We start from the raw sequence: 21127 nt of genomic DNA on the forward strand, positions 1-21127 counted from the left end.
TTCCTTGACCAAGGATGACTACTACCGTGACACCCTGGTAGCAATGGCCAAGCAATACAGAGCAATGAAAGCAAATCCATCAAGGCTGCTGTCTGCAGTGCTTTGCTTCGGCAAAGCCCATGTCAGCCCAGCAGCCAAGAAAGCAACTGCACTACAACAAGCAGCTAGATGTCCCAACCCCAAGATCCCCTGTCAGCCTACTGCAGTTGGCCTTAGAGCGAGCAAGGTTGGATCGAAGAGTTGTCTGACTGCTGGACGTCCAAAACCCGGAACAGCGGTCCTGAGCACATTTACTGCTTAGACAAAAAGAGGAAAAGGCCTGCCAGGTTTGGGCATCACAAGTTGTCTGAGTCTGTGGCAATGAATTGTTCACGTGAGGAGTTAGTTTGTTTTTATGTGGTTGCTTTAAGTTGTCTATTTATGATGTTTGATATTCTGTTGTCATAAAATCCGTAAAGAGAGCATACATGCATTGTCTTACTAGCCGCTGAAGATAGGCATACTAGTTCATTAAATAGCATGCTGTCACCTAGCCCATTTCCTAGATCACAGTAGAACTCTGGTCTAGCTGTTTAACATTTAGCCACCTTGCGAGTTATTTCAAATCAAATTTTATTTGTCACATGCAGCGGAGACCTTACAGTGAAATGCTTACTTTACAAGCCCTTAAAACCTCTTGTGACAAGCCCTTAAAACCTCTTTTGGAAAAATAACGTTCCCAAAGTAAACTGGATATTTTGTCAGGACAAGATGCTAGAATATGCATATAATTGACAGCTTAGGATAAAAAACACTCTAAAGTTTCCAAAACTGTAAAAATATTATCTGTGAATATAACAGAACTGATACTGCAGGCGAAAGCCTGAGAAAAATCCAATCTGGAAGTGACTCATGTTTTGAAAGTTCTGCGTTCCAATGGGTCCCTATTGAGCAGTGAATGGGCTATCAACCAGATTACTTTTTCTACGTATTCCCCAAGGTGTCTACAGCATTGTGACGTAGTTTTACGCCTTTATGTTGAAGAATACCCGTAAACGGCTACATTGTGTAAGTGGTCACCTGATGGCTCTCGGAGTGATTCTCACGGAAAATACAGAGGTAGCCATTTTTCCTTTCGCTCCTACTGAAAATTCAATTGTTCCTGTGGATATATTATCAAATAGATATTTGAAAAACACATTGAGGATTGATTATAAACAACATTTGCCATGTTTCTGTTGATATTATGGAGCTAATTTGGAATATTTTTCAGCATTGTCGTGACTGCAATTTCCTGTCGATTTCTCAGCCAAACGTGAAGAACAAACGGAGCTATTTCGCCTACAATAATAATATTTTTGGAAAAAAGGAACATTTGCTATCTAACTGGGAGTCTCATGAGTGAAAACATCCGAAGCTCATCAAAGGTAAAATATTTAATTTGATTGCTTTTATGATTTTCGTGACCAAGTTACCTGCTGCTAAACTTGTGTAAACTTACACAAATGCTTGTCTTGCTTTGGCTGTAAAGCATATTTTGAAAATCTGAGATGACAGGGTGATTAACAAAAGACTAAGCTGTGTTTCAATATATTTCACTTGTGAAATATGTTGCGTTATGCTAATTAGGGTCAGTTGATTATTACGCTCCTGGACCCGGGATAAGGTGTTACAACAGGGGTGGGGTGTTACAACCAACAATGCAGTTAAGAAAAATACCACAAATAAATAAATAAAATTAACAAATAATTAAAGAGCAGCAGTAAAATAACAATAGCGAGGCAATATACAGGGGGTACCGGTACAGGGTCAATGTGCGAACGCACCGACCCATACCTGTTTGGTGATGCTTTTCCCACGTCTGAGAGTATATCCATGGTTTGTGGGCGGTTCTGATTAGGAATGCATCGCTTGCGTTGCCCAAGAAAGAATGAAATCCAGTTAGATTCTACCACCATCCTCCAAATCAACACCCAACATTGATGTCAATGTTTGCGCATGCACATGCTTCATTCTTCTTCCTGACGTGGTAAAATCATCGCCAAACAAGCAAACCAAACCGATGGTTCATGCAAGTTTAATGCGGTACCATTTCCATAAACAAACAAAAATACTCTTACAATATGAACAATACAGTTCATAAATAATACTTTTACACAACTCTGCATTAGAGTGCTTCATACATTAAGTCATCTATAGGTATTTGCTGGGTAAAGCACCGCCTTATCTCAGCTCACTGGTCACCATAACACCCACCCGTAGCATGCGCACCAGCAGGTATATTGCACTGGTCATCCCCAAAGCCAACACTTACCGTGGCCACCTTTCCTTCCAGTTTTCTGCTGCCAATGACTGCAAAGAATTGGAAAAATTTCTGAAGCTGGAGTCTTTTATCTCCTTCTCTAACTTTAAGCATTAGCTGTCAGAGCAGCTTACCGATCACTACCTGTACACAGCCAATCTGTAAATAGTATGCTAAATTGTAATTATTTTTGCCTCTATGGCCTATTTAGTTCCTACCTCCCTACATTTGCACACACTGTACATAGATATTTCTATTTTTGTTTTCTTTTGTATTTGTGACTACGTGTGTTTGTGTAACTCTGTATAGTTGTATGTGTCAAACTGCTATGCTTTATCTTGGCCAGGTCGCAGTTGCAAATGAGAACTTGTTCTCAACTAGCCTACCTGGTTAAATAAAGGTGAAATACATTTTTAAAAAGAAAGAAAGAATGGGCCCACACGCGTTTATCGAAGGAAGAATGATTACTGGGTAACTTTGTTGATATGAACTATACTGGAACTTTGAGTACTGCCAGGAGTGCATTTAATGTACTGCCACGAGTTAATGTACAGTGCGAACTACAATTTATGAACACTTGCCAACAAAAAAAAGTGAAAAAGAGATTTGTTATACTGTTAACCACAGCTACCTCAGCTGAGCGTAGTTTTCCGTCGGAGTAACCCTCAAGGTTCACGGTTTTATTTTCACATTACTACTTCTGTTATCTAGTTGTTTTTTTAAATGCAGGAGTTCGTTTTCAACTCACTCAATATCATTAGTCTGAATGCTAAGGGTTTGAGATCTTACCGAAAGGAAAGCCTTATTTTTATTTTGTTAACTCAGATTTTGTCCTTCAGGAAACTTGTTCTTGTGATTTGAAATTTTGGAAATCACAATGGGGAGACATGGCCTATTTCAGTCATGTATCAAACCATTCTGCTGGTGCTTTGACACTTCACAAGTTTAAAGGTGACATTCTAGAATCAACATCTTCACAGGATGGGAGATGGGTCATTGTAACTGTTAAACAATCCCAATGCTATTTTGATCATTTGTAATGTATATGGACATAACTCACATGCTCCAAATAAGACCAAAATTACAGGATTTACGCTACAAATACTCAGAGGCTTTTCTAATTATTTCAGGGGATTTGAATGAAACACCTGATGAATCTGTTGGTCGTTTTCCTCCGAGAACGAGTTAAAGCCTTCAAAATAGCAATATCATCACTACGTTATGCAAGGATCTCTCTGTTAATGATGCCTGGCATTATTTCAATCCAGATGCAAAGGGTCACATTTTGTTACAATTTATAGATGTAGATCATCAGTTGGCTCCCTTTTCTGATCATCACTTGATTTCCCTGAATTTACAAGCTACTAAAAAAATCAAAAAGGTTCTCGAGGATATTGGAAATTAAACAACACGCTTCTTGAAGATCATATTCTCATTGGAAACATCATTGTTAACCAAATATATTTTTGCAAGAAAAGACTTGGGTCATGGAAGTAGATGGAAATTTTTCAAATATAAATTCAAGAGTTTTAGCAATTAAACGTGCCAAAGAGCTGATGCACTTAAATAACCTTAGAGAAAAAGAGTTGAGCAAGCTTGACAATTTTCTAAAGAAAGATAATCAATCTCAAGAAGAGTCTGTATTTAAATCTTTACAACTAGAATTAGAACAGCTTTACATGGCTCTGGCAAAGGGTGCCTTTGTCAGATCAAGAGCAAAATGGATTGAGGGGGAAAGAAACACTAGTTACTTTTTTGCACTTGAAAAGAGAAACTACAAAAGAAAATCTATAACTGCACTCAAAATGAATTTGTTATTCAAATATCCCATTACAATATCAACATTTGTCAATTCCTTTTATGAAAACCTTGACAACTCACAATGTCAGGAAGATGGTTGTGAAATCTACAGAATTATGTCCCTGTAATTGAGGATGATTTCCACTCAGTTTGCGATTCACCTGTGTCAATTGAATAAATTAGAGGCTCTGAAGTCAATGAAAAAAGGGAAATCACCTGGCCCTGATGGCCTGTCAGTTGAATTCTATAGACAGTTTTGGGAGTTACTAGAAGGCAGTATTTTTTATGTTTGAAGAATGCATTGAAAATGGTTTTCACTATGAAACAGGGCCTTATTTTATTGATTCTGAAGCCCGACAAAGACCCATCTCTCATTGACAATTGGAGACCAATTACTTTATTAAATATTGATTACAAATTGATTGCTCTGGTTTATGACAAAATATTAAAGAAAGGAATAGATACCATTATAAATGAGACTCAAACAGGATTTATGAAGGGTCACACAAACTCTAACATTTGTTTAGTCTTGAACCTTCTAGATTGTTCAGATGCAATTGACTTGGATGCGGTTGTCTTATTTTTGGATTTCTGTAAAGCCTTTGACACAATTGAACATGAATTTCTATTAGGTCACTTAAACTGTTTGGCTTCAGGGAAAATTTTATCAAAGTAATTTGCATGTTTTACAAAGATGAAAATAGTTGTTTTATTAAACCTTAATACATCCAAAAGATTCAATATCAACAGAAGTGTACAACAGGGATGCCATTTTTATTCAATTTGGTTGTAGCACTTCTATCTCTAGATATTCTGAATAATGCAAATCTGGATGGCTTAACCATTTTTAACAAAGAAATCAAAATTTCCCAACTGGCTGATGATACTACTTTTTAAAAAAAGAGACAGACCAGGTTGTCCATGCCCTTAATGCTATCACTGCATTCTCTATTGCATCAGGATTAAACTGAATGTTTCCAAATGTGAAATCTTGTGTTTTTATGATTCTGATGATAAAGAAATAGAAAATATTCCTGAAAAGGACTGTTACATATTTAGGAATACATCTGTCAAAGAAACACTTACTCAGACATGAATCTATCCTAAAATTAAGAAAACAAAAAATATATTTCATAATTGCCTACAAAGGTATATTTCTATACTTGTGAGAGTACTTCTGTCCAAGGCAGAGGGACTGTCTCGCTTTGTGCACCCCTCATTATCTTTATTTGTAAATCCCTCTACTTGTAAAGAGATCAACAAGACCTTTCTTGACTTCGTCTGGAAAAACAAGTGTCACAAACGAAAGTCAGTCCTCTAATAATTGTAAGTCGCTCTGGATAAGAGCGTCTGCTAAATGACTTAAATGTAAATGTAAATGTAATACAAGAGCTGAAGGTGATCTGGAAGTGTTGGATTTTGTTGACATAACACTTTCAAGATCAACTGGTTGAAAAGATGTTTGATCAATACTGATTCAATATGGTATTTCATTCCAAGGTATTCAATTTTTACTGAAGTGTAATTATATTCCTGAAAGATTAATGGCCTGGAAAATGTTTCCTGCACAATTTTTCCCCAAATAAAGCTCTTTTGTGGAACAGTTCAGACAAAACTGGAAGGAATACGTCATTGTTCTACCCCAGCTGGCATGAGAGGAATATTGACTTTGTTCTTGATGTTTTTGACAACGGGTAATATTCTTACATATGAACAATTTATAACATCGAAAGGTATTGGGAACTCATTCAGTTTATTTCTGTGATCAAAGCCATTCCCAGTGGTCTACCTACACTAGTGAAAACTCATCTTAGCTTTAGTAATGATCACAAAGCTTATCCAAAACTCAGTTTGGAAGTTGTGGGCTTACTTGAGAAATCTTGTAATAAATATATAAGACAAATTCTCCATTCACAGAACCAACTTACACCTAGAGGAAAAATTTTCTGGAACATGTCTGTGGAACATGTTTAGTTTTATGACTGGAAAAAAGCTTGGTTCAGGCCTTACAAATATTGTTTACCAAACAAATTTAAGGAAGTGCACTTTAAAATTCTACATAAGATATAACTATTTAATTCTATAATGTCCAAATTTGTGGCTATTGACGATGTCTGCATTTTCAGTGAAAAAGGTGAGAATCTGACTCGCTTGTTCTTTGAGTGAAAATGTGTGAATCAATTAACCCAACTTCTTAGGACCAAAAATGAGTCCCTTTAGACTCTAAACAAAATTGACAGACAACCACATATCCAAAACTCTATACCTAAAAAAATATATAAACTCTGCAAAAAAAGGAACATCCCTTTTTCAGGACCCTGTCTTTCAAAGATAAGTAAAAATCCAAATAACATCACAGATCTTCATTGTAAAGGTTTTAAACACTGTTGCCCATGCTTGTTCAATGAACCATAAACAATTAATGAACATGCATCTGTGGAACGGTCAATAAGACACAAACAGCTTACAGATAGTAGGCCACAGTTAGGACACTAAAGAGGCCTTTCTACTGACTCTGAAAAACAACAAAAGAAAGATGCCCAGGGTCCCTGCTCATCTGCGTGAACGAGCCTTAGGCATGCTGCAAGGAGGCATGAGGACTGTAGATGGGGCCAGGGCAATGAATTGCAATGTCCGTACTGTGAGGTGCCTCAGACAGCACTACAGGACGGACAGCTGATCGTCCTCACAGTGGCAGACCACGTGTAACAACACCTGCACAGGATCGCTACATCCGAACATCACACCTGCAGGACAGGTAAAGGATGGCAACAACTGCCCAAGTTAAACCAGGAATGCACAATCCCTCCATCAGTGCTCAGACGGTCCGCAATAAGCTGAGAGGCTGGACTGAGGGCTTGTAGGCCTGTTGTAAGGTAGGTCCTAACCAGACATCACCGGCAACAACGTCGCCTATGGGCACAAACCTACCATCACTGGACCAGACGGGACAGGCAAAAAGTGCTCTTCACTAACGAGTCACGGTTTTGTCTCACCAGGGGTGATGGTCGGATTTGCGTTTATCGTTGAAGGAATGAGCAATACACAGAGGCCTGTACTCTGGAGTGGGATCGATTTGGAGGTGGAGGGTCCGTCATATTCTGGGGCGAGGCTGTCACAGCATCATCGGACTGAGCTTGTTGTCATTTCAGGCAATCTCAACGCTGTGCGTTACAGGGAAGACATCCGCCTAATGTGGTACCCTTCCTGCAGGCTCAACCTGGCATGACCCTCCAGCATGACAATGCCACCAGCCATACTGCTCCTTCTGTGCGTGATTTCCTGCAAGACAGGAATGTCAGTGTTCTGCCATGGCCAGCGAAGAGCCCGGATCTCAATCCCATTGAGCACGTCTGGGACCTGTTGGATCCGAGGGTGAGGGCTAGGGCCATTCCCCCCAGAAATTTCCGGGAACTTGCAGGTGCCTTGGTGGAAGAGTGGGGTAACATCTCACAGCAAGAACTGGCAAATCCGGTGCAGTCCATGAGGAGATGCACTGCAGTACTTAATGTAGCTGGTGGCCACATCAGATACTGTTACTTTTGACCACCCCTTTGTTCAGGGACACCTTATTCCATTTCTGTTGGTCACATGTCTGTGGAACTTGTTTAGTTTATGTCTCATTTGTTGAATCTTGTAATGTTCATACAAATATTTACATGTTAAGTTTGCTGAAAATAAACACAGTTGACAGTGAGAGGATGTTTATTTTTTTGCTGAGTTTCTTTGCAATTAAGCAGATTTCAAGCGGCTTAAGGTCAAACCGCACAGACATCCGGCAGAGTAAGTTTGAATATAATTTTATTCAACATTCTAGCTTGTAAGTAACATTTACACTATTTTGCAGTCATTCATTTCAGACTGTATATACCAATTCATTGTGTATTATAGCCTGATTAATTTGACTAATGGATAAGAAGATAAGTGTGAGCCATGGTACCAGTAAGCATATACAAGCTCCTAAAGCCAAATTCCTTTTGTTATTTTACCAGGTAAGTTGACTGAGAACACATTCTCATTTAAAGCAACAACATAGGGAATAGTTACAGGGAAGAGGAGGGGGGATGAATGAGCCAATTGTAAGCTGGGGATGATTAGATTGGGATATCTCAAGCATAGCCACCAGTTCAGACTTGGAAATTCCCATCTCACGCCCTGGTCACTGCTGTCCACTACGTAGATAACAGCATCGGTTTTGGAGTAGTAGCAGTGCCACTAACGCCTGAAACAGAGAGATGCAAGAAGAAACCGTGTAACCAATACAATTGTTGGTTAACTCTTGACAAACTGACCGCTGACAGTTGCAATCTTCAGTTGTGTGAGACGTATGCTACAATAAATAAATTGAAGTCAGGAATATATTACAACCTAATACTGGTCTGCCCTCCAAGATCCCACACCTGGAATGTCAGAACCTTGTATGTTACTGTTTCCATGTTGAAGCCAATGGCTGGGGGGGGCAGACCAGTAGCTTGAGCCATTTCAGCGACAAATATATATATTGCAAGACATACCATTGTATTGGCATGCAAAGTTACGAGCATCAGTTTGAGTATGTTACTCAGCACTGAGAATAAGTTGAATATTTTCACTCACTGGTTATAGTGGTGACGACCTCCCCAACCAGAAGTCTGTAAAGAATTGTCGTTTTTTTCCCAGCTCCATCCAACCACAGGATCAGTATCCTAATTTTCCTGGTGCAAAACAAGCCAGAAAAGAGATTGGAGAAGAACCCATCTTGACTTAACAAGGCAGGAGAGATAGATAAAAGTATAGTAGTCATACTTTACTCATTACATTGATCAAACTATACAGACATAACTTCAAAGGACAAAATACAAATGTCAGGTCTGGTCAATGCATATTACTAAAGGCCTAGCTATAATAGCATCGTCTGGTATGCATTCACTTTCACGGGTCAGCAAGTTATTTTCCTGAATAACAATGCAATACGAGGAGACAGAAGAGATCATTGAAGTAGCTAGTATACAGCAACAGTCTTACACATTCCCTAGATAGCAAACATTCATCTGGTTTACCTCAAAAAACACCCAAATAATTTAAACTGTATTTATAGGAAATTGTACATTTACATTATCCTGCATAGCTCTTTAAATGCTAACACAGAGCAAACATTGGCTGATGAAAACTAATCAGTGGCTAAACATTGATTTCATGAGAAACGTAACAAAAGTATGACACACTAAAAAAGGTAGCAACAAATCTTACCCATTTTTGCCCAATAACAGTCCCTGCAAACCTATCCAATAAGTGAAGTGTCTTCTTCCTTGTGGGTTTGTTTACATGCCCAGCACAGTTATTGGTACATTATTGCAACCTATTTGCAGGAATGTACTGGTGATTTGATAGTCTACTATATTACAACCAACATACTGTACAGCCCCAACATTGTGTAAATATAAAAAAAGAATACATCAACGTTTGGAGAAAAAAACAAGAGGCAAAAATGTAAAAACACACAGAGGAGTGGATCAAAGTGTTGTTATTGTTGTCTGCCTTGACAAATCAGAAAATACTTCAGTCCATTATAAAAAATAACTGCTACTTATAATGGCCTTAATAAAAACAAAATTGTATTGTTAACAGCAAATTGTTTTATGAAACAAACAGAAGATAAACATACAGGTACACAATAGCAGATCACCTGGCAAATAAATATAAGAATAAGCAACATGTTAATGAATAAATACAGCATGCAAATATACACATAGAATTCAGACCTTCAAAACCTTATCTGTCTTTCATTTCCAGTGTCTAATTGTCGTGAACTCTCAAATTGTAAAAACCCTTAGCGGTTTGACTGTAGAGGCTATTGACATGGTAACATCAGCTTAAACTTCCTCTAGAACAGCATAGACTGAAGAGACTTGCGGACAGTGGCCATCTCTTGCTGTTGCTGTGGACAGAGAGAGATAGGTTATAACACTCAAGTAACCAATGGGAAATCAGTCCAGATTTAAAAAAATAAAAAAATTGAATAAAATTGTATTTGTCACATGCGCCAAATACTTTTTGTGGCTGTTGGACTTCCTGAGCCAACGCTCACAGCGAGTCAAAATAGGTCCCCACGTGTCAGACATACACAATACCAACACAGGCTCTCCTCAGGGATGTGTTTTGTCCCCACTCCTGTACATCTTGTACACTAATAGTTGTACTAGTTCCCATTCTGACAGACACCTTAATAAGTTCGCTGATGACACTTCCTTGATCAGCCTGTTGCATGATGACGAGGAACATCATGGCCCGTTCCTAGATGACTTTGTAGAGTGGTGTGAGGAATCACACTTGGTCCTCAATACCAATAAGACCAAAGAGATGTGCATAGACTTCAGGAAGTGTTCACCACCTACCTCTGCAACATCTATCAGAGGTCAGAATTTAGAGATTGTAGAGGAATACACATACCTGGGTGTCCTCTTGGACAATAAGCTTCAATGGAGTAAATGTACAGACCTGATCTACAAGAAGAGCCAACAGACTGTACTTTCTCAAAAAGCTGGGATCTTTTAATGTAGACTGTACTATACTGACTGTTTTACAAATCTTTAATTGAGAGTATTTTAATTGTTTGTTGGTTTGGCAATGCCCACTGTCAGGCATAGAAATATGCTTTAGACGGATTATCACCACAGCAAGCAAGGTACTAGGAGTCAAACAGACAGGCCTGGATGAGATCTTTAAGGTCAGGGCTCTCCACAAGGCTCACAAAATCATTTTAGACCAAAGCCACCCCCTGTACCCATACTTTGAACTACTCCCCCCCTCGGCACATCACATCTGTTTTTACTGCTAGGTGTGGATATCCCTCCTAAATAGCTCGGTCTAATGTTCCTATCAACTCAGTAAGGCCAGCAGGCTCGTCTTCAAAAAAAAACAAGTTTTATTGGTATGTTACTGTTATAACTTTCTCCTGAAACTCGTCAGTCTATTCTTGTTCTGAGAAATGAAGCCTATTCCATGGGAGAAATTGCAAAGAAACTGAAGATCTCGTACAACGTTGTGTACTACTCCCTTCACAGAAAAGCGCAAACTGGCCCTAACCAGAATAGAAAGAGGAGTGGGAGGCCCTGGTGCACAACTGAGCAAAAGGACAAGTACATTAGAGTGTTTAGTTTGAGAAACAGACGCCTCAAGTCCTCAACTGGCAGCTTCATTGAATAGTAACCGCAAAACACCAGTAAAACCTTATCCCCCACCATAATAATAGAGTCTAGTGTGGCTTGTAGAGTTGAAAAATTCTTATATATATTTTCAAAGAAGCTTGGATCATCATTATTTGGACTGTATAGGTTAATAAGCCATATCTGTTTATTGTCCAATAACATATTTAAAATAATCCATCTACCTTGATGATCTGTTTGGACAATTTGCACATTTGGATCAAAATGACTGTAAATTAATATAATCACCCCTTCTTGAATTTATTTTCCCATGGGAGAAATACACTGCTCAAAAAAATTAAGGGAACACTAAAATAACACATTAGATCTGAATGAATGAAATATTCTTATTATATACTTTTTTCTTTACATAGTTGAATGTACTGACAACAAAAATCACACAAAAATGATCAATGGAAATCAAATTTATCAACCAATGGAGGTCTGGATTTGGAGTCACACTCAAAATGAAAGTGGAAAACCACACTACAGGCTGATCCAACTTTGATGTAATGTGCTTAAAACAGGTCAAAATGAGGCTCAGTAGTGTGTGTGGCCTCCACATGCCTGTATGACCTCCCTACAACGCCTGGGCATGCTCCTGATGAGGTGGCGGATGGTCTCCTGAGGGATCTCGTCCCAGACCTGGACTAAAGCATCCGCCAACTCCTGGACAGTCTGTGGTGCAACGTGGCGTTGGTGGATGGAGCGAGACATGCGGTCCCAGATGTGCTCAATTGGATTCAGGTCTGGGGAACGGGCGGGCCAGTCCATAGCATCAATGCCTTCCTCTTGCAGGAACTGCTGACACACTCCAGCCACATGAAGTCTAGCATTGTCTTGCATTAGGAGGAACCCAGGGCCAACCGCACCAGCATATGGTCTCACAAGGGGTCTGAGGATCTCATCTCAGTACCTAATGGCAGTCAGGCTACCTCTGGCGAGCATATGGAGGGCTGTGCGGCCCCCAAAGAAATGCCACCCCACACCATGACTGACACACCGCCAAACCGGTCATGCTGGAGGATGTTTCAGGCAGCAGAATGTTCTCCACGGCATCTCCAGACTGTCACATGTGCTCAGTGTGAACCTGCTTTCATCTGTGAAGAGCACAGGGCGCCAGTGGCGAATTTGCCAATCTTGCTGTTCTCTGGCAAATGAAAAACGTCCTGCACGGTGTTGGGCTGTAAGCACAACTCCCACCTGTGGACGTCGGGCCCTCATAGAGTCTGTTTCTGACTGTTTGAGCAGACACATGCACATTTGTGGCCTGCTGGAGGTCATTTTGCAGGGCTCTGGCAGTGCTCCTCCTGCTCCTCCTTGCACAAAGGCGGAGGTAGCGGTCCTGCTGCTGGGTTGTTGCCCTCCTACGGCCTCCTCCACGTCTCCTGATGTACTGGCCTGTCTCCTGGCAGCGCCTCCATGCTCTGGACACTACGCTGACAGACACAGCAAACCTTCTTGCCACAGCTCGCATTGATGTTTCATCCTGGATGAGCTGCACTACCTGAGGCACTTGTGTGTGTTGTAGACTCTGTCTCATGCTACCACTAGAGTGAAAGCACCGCCAGCATTCAAAAGTGACCAAAACATCAGCCAGGAAGCATAGGAACTGAGAAGTGGTCTGTGGTCCCCACCTGCTGAACCACTCCTTTATTGGGAGTGTCTTGCTAATTGCCTATAATTTCCACTTGTTGTCTATTCCATTTACACAATAGCATGTGAAATGTATTGTCAATCAGTGTTGCTTCCATCAGTGTTGCTTCCTAAGTGAACAGTTTGATTTCACAGAAGTGTGATTGACTTAAGAGTTACATTGTGTTGTTTAAGTGTTCCCTTTATTTTTTTGAGCAGTGTATATTCCCCCCTCCAGTCCTCTTTCCACAAAACTTCATCTAAAAACAATATATTACACTCATTCTCTTTTAGCCAGGTAAATACTGATCGTCTTTTCTTATTACCGTAATTGCTGGACTATTAAGCACACCTGAATATAAACCGCACCCACTGAATTATAAAAAAAATATGTATCTTGTACATAAATAAGCCGCACATGTCTATAAGCCGCAGGTGCCTACCGGTACATTGAAACAAATGAACTACACAGCCTTTAAACGAAACACGGCTTGTAACAAAAATTTAAACGGTAGCCTACCAAGAAAGTCATTGGTCACTATCTTCCTCCTCCTGTGCACTGAAACCACTGAAGTCATCTCCTTCGGTGTCAGAGTTGAATAGCCTCAGAATTGCTTCATCCGATGTTGGATTGTTTTCATTGTCGCTCTCGTCACTTTCATCCGGAGGCAAATACCCCGCTGAGCTCATGCTGCCCCTTCAACACGCAGCAGTCCAGCCTTTCGAAACCCGTTGATGATAGTGGATTTTTTGACAAAGCTTCACGCTGTCAGGACCTACTGGCAGACTTGACCATAAGATGCTCTTCGCCTGCGGCCCGTTTTAGTGAAGGATTTCTCCCCCCTTGTCATCCAAGCCTCCCACTGAACAAGGAGCGCCACCTTAAATGCACGATTTACACTGATGTCGAGTGGCTGCAAATACTTTGGGCCATCTGCTTTTCTTCCCTCTGAAAGCTTTTGTTGTCCTTCTGCAATGAGTCAGTTCCTCACGCTGCTGTTTCCAACGTCTTATTAAGGCCAAGCTCCCATGCAGCAGCTCTATTTCCTTTTCCAACAGCCAGATTTATCGCCTTCAACTTGAAAGCTGCATCATATGCATTTCTCTGTGTCTTTGCCATGATGAGGGTGCCACCCACAGAACAGAAGCAGATCAACCGCCAAATACATTTCCATCACCCTCACCTCGATTTGTCTTATATATAGCCATTAAAATATATATATATATATATTTATTTGAAGTCGGAAGTTTACATACACTTAGGTTGGAGTCATTAAAACTTGTTTTTCAACCATTCCACAAATGTCTTGTTAACAAACTATAGTTTTGGCAAGTCGGTTAGGACATCTACTTTGTGCATGACAAGTAATTTTTCCAACAATTGTTTACAGACAAATTATTTCACTTATAATTCACTGTATCACAATTCCAGTGGGTAAGAAGGTTACATACACTAAGTTGTCTGTGCCTTTAAACTTGGAAAATTCCAGAAAATGATGTCATGGCTTAGAAGCTTCTGATAGGCTAATTGACATCATTTGAGTCAATTGGAGGTGTACCTGTGCATGTATTTCAAGGCCTACCTTCAAACCCAGTGCCTCTTTGCTTGACATCATGGAAAAATCAAAGAAGATCAGCCAAGACCTCAGATTGTAGACCTCCACAAGCCTGGTTCATCCTTGGGAGCAATTTCCAAACGCCTGAAGGTACCACGTTCATCTGTACAAACAATAGTACGCAAGTATAAACACCATGGCACCACGCAGCCGTCATACCGCTCAGGAAGGAGACGCGTTCTGTCTCCTAGATATGAATGTACTTTGTTGCGAAAACTGCAATTCAATCCCAGAACAACAGCAAAGGACCTTGTGAAGATGCTGGAGGAAACAGATACAAAAGTATCTATATCCAAAGTAAAACGAGTCCTATATTGACATAACCTGAAAGGCTGCTCAGCAAGGAAGAAGCCACTGCTCCAAAACCGCTGTAAAAAAAGCCAGACTACAGTTTGCAACTGCACATGGGGACAAAGATCGAATTTTTTAAAGAAATGTCCTCTGGTCTGATGAAACAAAAATAGAACCGTTTGGCCATAATGACCATCGTTATGTTTGGAGGAAAAAGGGGAGGCTTGCAAGGCGAAGAACACCATCCAAACTGTGAAGAACAGGGGTGGCAGCATCATGTTGTGGGGATGCTTTGCTGCATGAAGGACTGGTGCACTTCACAAAATAGGTGGCATCATGAGGGAGGACAATTGTGTGGATATTGAAGCAAGTCAGGAAGTTAAAGCTTGGTCGCAAATAGGTCTTCCAAATGGACAATGACGCCAAGCATACTTCCAAAGTTGTTGCAAAATGGCTTAAGGACAACAAAGTCAAGGTATTGGAGTGGCCATCACAAAGCCCTGACCTCAATCCTATAGAAAACTTGTGGGCAGAACTGCGTGTGCAAGCAATGAGGCATACAAACCTGACTCAATTACACCAGCTCTGTCAGGAGGAATGGGTCAAAATTCACCCAACTTATTGTGAGAAGCTTGTGGAAGGTTATCCGAAACGTCTGACCCAAGTGAAACTATTTAAAGGCAATGCTACCAAATACTAATTGAGTGCATGTAAAGTTCTGACCCACTGGGAATGTGATGAAAGAAATAAAAGCTGAAATAAATCATTCTCTACTATTATTCTGACATTTCACATTCTTAAAATAAAGTGGTGATCATAACTGACCTAAGACAGGGAATTTTTTACAAGGATTAAATGTCAGGAATTGTGAAAAACTGAGTTTAAATGTATATGGCTAAGGTGTATGTAAACCTCCGACTTCAACTGTATTTGTATTATATATATCTAGCCATTAAAATTAAATTAAATCCTGTTTCTTATTTTCCATAATTAGCTATTAATATTTGTAGTAATGTAGGCAATTTATGCAAAGGATTTTTACTTCTCACCAGTCTCACCATTACCAAAATTACATTATGGCAAGCTATTATATTAGCAAACAATTATTGTGAATCATCCTATATTGTCCCTAACATCTTTTACTCCCTCGTAACAGTTGTGGGATACACACTCAACCCCTTTCCCACACGACAACCATATAATCAGATTCTCAACAGTTGGACCATCCCAGGGCCCAACTCAAGAAAGGTCATGATTTACGAATGCATATACAGTTGCAGCTGTATAAGAAGGCCTGCAAAACTGAGCAAAAACAATGGGCATAAATGGGGAAATTTGATTAACCATTGTCACTTCCTAGATGATGGAGGTCAAATATACCCCCTTCCCCTACCTAACTTTGTGCAAATATACATAGACCGCCACCCCATGTCTTACCAGAGGCCGCTGTTCTATCCTGCCGAAAAATCTTAAAACCAGCCAGCTGTATGTTATTCATGTCGTTCAGCCACGATTCGGTGAAATATAAGATAATACAGTTTTTAATGTCCCATTGGTAGGATATACATGATCGTAGTTCGTCTATTTTATTATTGATTGATTGTACGTTGGCTAATAGGACCGATGGAAACGGTACCCTCTCAGCGACGGATCCTTACAAGGCACCCAGACCTTCATCCTCAGACCTTCGTCCTCGATACCTTGTCGGGCGTCTGAAGTAAATCCTTATTGTACAAAACAAGTTACAAATAACGCGAAAAAAACATGCACAATAGCACAATTGGTTACGGGATCGTAAAATGGCAGCCATGTCCTTCGGCGACATTCTTCTTGCCATAACTCAGTGGTAGCCAGAAATGAGTAGGACTTGGACGCAACATAACTTCCATCATAAATTAATAAGCAGTTTCAATTTACTTGAATTAACCCTCAGACATGAAGGCTACATGACGTGAAAATAAGTTATTTTTGACCGTTTGCTAGCTTTGAGCCAAGCCAATTAGCTGAACTTAACATCACTTTGTCATGTGTACATTTTTTATTAAACTGTCGAAGCGATTGACATTGCGTAACTCACAGTGTCCATCATAACTTTCTTCTGCAACACTGCCATCTCCTTCTTCAGCTCCACCTGTGCCCCCTGCAAGAAGGTCTCATGACTCTTCTCCATCTCCTCCATGTTCTTAAAAAGACATTATGACAAACCCAAGAGTTTAAATTATTTTGATTAACTTAATAGAAAGATCTGGGTTGAAATTGAATCATTCCAAATAGTGTTTTTTTTGCACTTCAATTTGACAAGTGTTTTGATTTGTACAATAGTGTGTTGGAGAACAGCAGCGAGTTGACGTGTAATTTTGAAATTGGTACTCCCGTAGCATGTGTCGCATGACCCGTAAATACAGAAAACAAACCTAGCGGAGAAGTCATCTAGCGGATGCCACAGAACAGCCAATTTATAAATTAAGTACCATACTGATGTGCAAATCAAAAACACTTGTGTAAAATTCCACATATGTAATGATGGAATTCCAGCTATGGATCAGTGTCTTTGGGAGCATTTGCATCTGCCTAACATTGTATGAGGAAACTGTCATCTGGGACTCGCCTTAATGAACTGCTCGTATAACTCTTTGATGGTTTTCAGTTTCTGGCTTTGCACCACTCTAGCCTGCTGGAACAGTTTTTGTTGCTGGCGAAACAAGTTCTACAGAGGAAAAGATCATGTTACATTTCAGCTGTATACTGTATTTGAGTCCCGAAAAAGTTGCATTATCAGTATACAGAAAAGCACTGACATTCAATTTTTCCTCCTGATCCTCAGATTTCTGTGCATCAATCTCCCATTGCTGCAGCACAGATGACACCTGCTGTGAGTACTCCTGAGTCAGCTTCTGCCTGCAAAAACACCCAGTAGACAAAGTTTTCACCGTTACCCAAGACAAATAACAAAGTGCAAAGCAAACATCAGATGTAGGCTAATAAATGTGTAAACTAATGGCAATAAAATGGTGTCTGGGATAGGATTTTGGCTACAGTGATATCAAATGTTACCTGCCATGTGTAGTCATTGACAATGCGCCCAAACATAATTATATTCTTAGTTTTGTTGTTGTTGCTGGAGTCTGGGTGCTTGATTTGAGAGCATGCATATTGTTTCAAAGATGATCCAAAAACATTGACACAAAGAGCAAGCTACGATACAAAAATTCAACTGGCAGTGTTCATGGAGATTTTAACGAGAACAAAGCAAAGCTTTCAGGTAGAAGTATACTTCTGATTGGTACCTTTGTATTCTTCAGCTCCATCTGAATAAAGAAAACACCTAGCTAAACAAAGAATGCATACAATATTTTCTGAGGATTTTTTTCACGTAATGTATATGACAAACTGGGTGCCATCTGTGTGTACATTTTATATATATTTTTATTTAACTAGGCAAGTCAGTTAAGAACAAATTCTTATTTACAATAATGGCCTACACCGGCCAAACCCGGATGACGCTGGGCCAATTGTGCGCCGCCCTATGGGACTCCCAATCACTGCCTATATTCAATGCCAGGAGGTGTTGCTGAGGTGAAGGAGGGCTGACATGCCTCACACAATCTCTGGTCTCAGCAGGTGTTGTTACCTTTGTGCATACTGGGTATTCCACAGCTGCTCCAGTTTCTGATTGCTGCCTTTTAGTGAGCTCTTGGTGAAGGTCTCTAAACGTTTCCTCTTGGCTTGCATGGCTTTGCTTATATCAGCTATGAAACAAATACTCATTTGAGACAAACATGTATTAAAGAACATAGCATAAGCCTACCTTTGGTTACGACAACCTTAACCAACAGTTGTTTTAGAGTATTCAATATATAGCTATTGTCTAGCTAAAATAAATCACATTGTGATAAACTTGCCTCCAAATCTCTCCAACATGGTTTGTACCTCGTTCCTAGGGAATGCCAAGATTCAAGAAACAATTACAAGGATGAAGGCGCAATTAGACGATTGTAAGAGGCCGTTGTTGGTAGGAAGCTTAGTTTATGTTTGCTAACATTATAACTTACCCCACTCCAACTTTAAGATCATCCTCCTCAAATGACCTTTTCTTGGCCATCTTGTCAACAACAGGAGTTTCATCTATGGACATTGGCAGAGATGAAGGTGACAAGATACCACATATGGTAAATAGCTAACTTTTAGCCTGCCCAAATGGGGTAAGAAAACCAATTGCCTTTGCATAGCTAACGTTAGTTAGTTAGCTAGATACCTTCTCGGATGTCATCCTCTGAACAACTCAGTCCTGTCTTTTCGTCCTCAAGAGCGAAATCAAACGATTTTATGTCAGTTGAGTCTTCTGCATGCTTCGTTTTCTTTGACTGTTTTCTCCCAGTGGAGGCCATTAACAGTACCGGACGTGTGTTATTCTAGCCAAAAATCTAAGGAACACACTAGACTAACTAACTACTGTTTATTTACGTCAACGTTTAAATTAAGTGAGGACGAATACTCGTCACTGCTACCGCTATAACCTACTGTAATTTCGACATAAGTCAAATGTTTATTAGTTGCTAATACTGTATATATTTATACAGTCGTCGGTCAGTCTACCTTATGGTTAGGTTGTTGCTGCTGTAGCGTTTCCACAGAGTCTCTAAAGTAAACTGTATTTGACGTTCCTGCTGGTATGTTCCCGCCAAGGAAAATATAATTGGTTCTCCAGGATTTCGCGCCATGATAGCACGAGCTTGCTATGAAATCTTAAGAGGCAGGACGACCTAAACCAGACATCAAAGACACTCAAATCCAGATCTTGTAGTCGTATCTAGGCAAGCTAGAAGAGTACAGGGATCAAATATACAGTAGCTGCAAGCAGCAATGCCAGGGTTCAGATATGGGCCCATTGTGCAGCCACCAGGAAAAATTTGACACATTTCCCTATAACAAGTTACATCAGTATTGTTTACCAGGCTTGCCAAATATCAGAACTCCAAATTCAAAAGGCACTCGCACATCTGAGCAATCTTTTTTGCAGGTGCATGGTAACAGTTGAACAAGATTAAGGAAAAAGGAAACCACACACTGCTCTTGATAGTAACAATAAACTTTAATAAGCTTACGTTTTGGCCTCACGGCCTTCGTCAAAAGTCCTGACGAAGGCCATGAGGCCGATACGTAAGCTTATTAAAGTTCAGTGTCACTATCAAGAGCAGTGTGCGGTTTCTTTTTTCCTTCAAATATCAGAACTCAAAATCAAACTGATCATGCAAGATAATATTATTTTGATGTATTGTGGCCCGTTTAAGGATATTGATTACTTTAAAACGTATTTATCTACAGAATCTGCACCAAATTTGGCATACAGCATACACACCTTCAAACACAATATTTTCCAAGACTCTTGAAAAGATATGGCCGGTATGAGCCAATGAGCTTGTGTAAATGATTTGTCCTGTCTAATAACGCCACTATGTGGCCAAACAAAACCTATACTTTGCAGGGTAGGTAGACTAATTTCCTTGAGCATTTTTGCCAAATTTCATCATTGAGATATAAACATGGGCCCGTTATAGCGCCACCGTGTGGTTGATCTATACTCGGCTATACTCGGACTTGTCTCAGGATGGTAAGTTGGTGGTTGAAGATATCCCTCTAGTGGTGTGGGGGCTGTGCTTTGGCAAAGTGGGTGTGGTTATATCCTGCCTGTTTGGCCCTGTCTGGGGGTATCATCAGATGGGGCCACAGTGTCTCCTGACCCCTCCTGTCTCAGCCTCCAGTATTTATGCTGCAGTAGTTTATGTGTCAGGGGGGTCTAGGGTCAGTCTGTTATATCTGGAGTATTTCTCCTGTCTTATCCTGTGTCCTGTGTGAATTTAAGTATGCTCTCTCTAATTCTCTCTTTCTCTCTCTCGGAGGACCTGAGCCCTAGGACCATGCCTCAGGACTACCTGGCATGATGACTCCTTGCTGTCCCCAGTCCACCTGGCCATGCTGCTACTGCAGTTTCAACTGTTCTGCCTGCGGCTATGGAACCCTGACCTGTTTGCGGATGTGCTACCTGTCCCAGACCTGCTGTTTTCAACTCCCTAGAGACAGCAGGAGCGGTAGAGATACTCTCAAATGATCGGCTATGACATTTACTCCTGAGGTGCTGACCTGTTGCACCCTCGACAACTACTGTGATTATTATTATTTGACCATGCTGGTCATTTATGAACATTTGAACATCTTGGCCATTTACTTGCTATATTGTATTTACTTTGCCACCATGGCCTTTTTCTTTTTTTTGCCTTTACCTCCCTTATCTCACCTCATTTGCTCACATCGTATATAGA

At 40.3% G+C, this 21127-nt stretch overlaps 1 protein-coding gene across 1 annotated transcript; it reads right to left on the reverse strand.

The window, feature by feature from the left end:
* Window positions 1-9566: 9566 nt before the first annotated feature.
* On the reverse strand, window positions 9567-19743 carry sycp3 (synaptonemal complex protein 3). Its single transcript, XM_035789698.2, has 8 exons — window positions 19063-19743; window positions 18860-18932; window positions 18710-18744; window positions 18439-18556; window positions 17606-17705; window positions 17416-17514; window positions 16885-16989; window positions 9567-9998 (listed from the first exon to the last, which is right to left on the reverse strand). Exons 1-8 carry the CDS (start codon window positions 19193-19195, stop codon window positions 9945-9947), a joined length of 717 nt encoding a protein of 238 aa, XP_035645591.1. The 5' UTR covers window positions 19196-19743; the 3' UTR covers window positions 9567-9944.
* Between the last annotated feature and the right edge of the window lie 1384 nt (window positions 19744-21127).

This window comes from Oncorhynchus keta, chromosome 17 (assembly GCF_023373465.1).
Source record: "Oncorhynchus keta strain PuntledgeMale-10-30-2019 chromosome 17, Oket_V2, whole genome shotgun sequence".
NCBI classification, from domain to species: domain Eukaryota; kingdom Metazoa; phylum Chordata; class Actinopteri; order Salmoniformes; family Salmonidae; genus Oncorhynchus; species Oncorhynchus keta.

Bases quoted from the DNA above. Each gene is read 5' to 3' on its own strand.
- sycp3 (XM_035789698.2), bottom strand. From the start codon at position 19,195: ATGGCCTCCACTGGGAGAAAACAGTCAAAGAAAACGAAGCATGCAGAA. The intron at 18,557-18,709 runs GCAAGTTTATCA...TTTGTTTCATAG, and splicing joins CATGTTGGAGAGATTTGGAG to CTGATATAAGCAAAGCCATG. The intron at 16,990-17,415 runs GCGAGTCCCAGA...TGTCTTTTTAAG, and splicing joins TATACGAGCAGTTCATTAAG to AACATGGAGGAGATGGAGAA.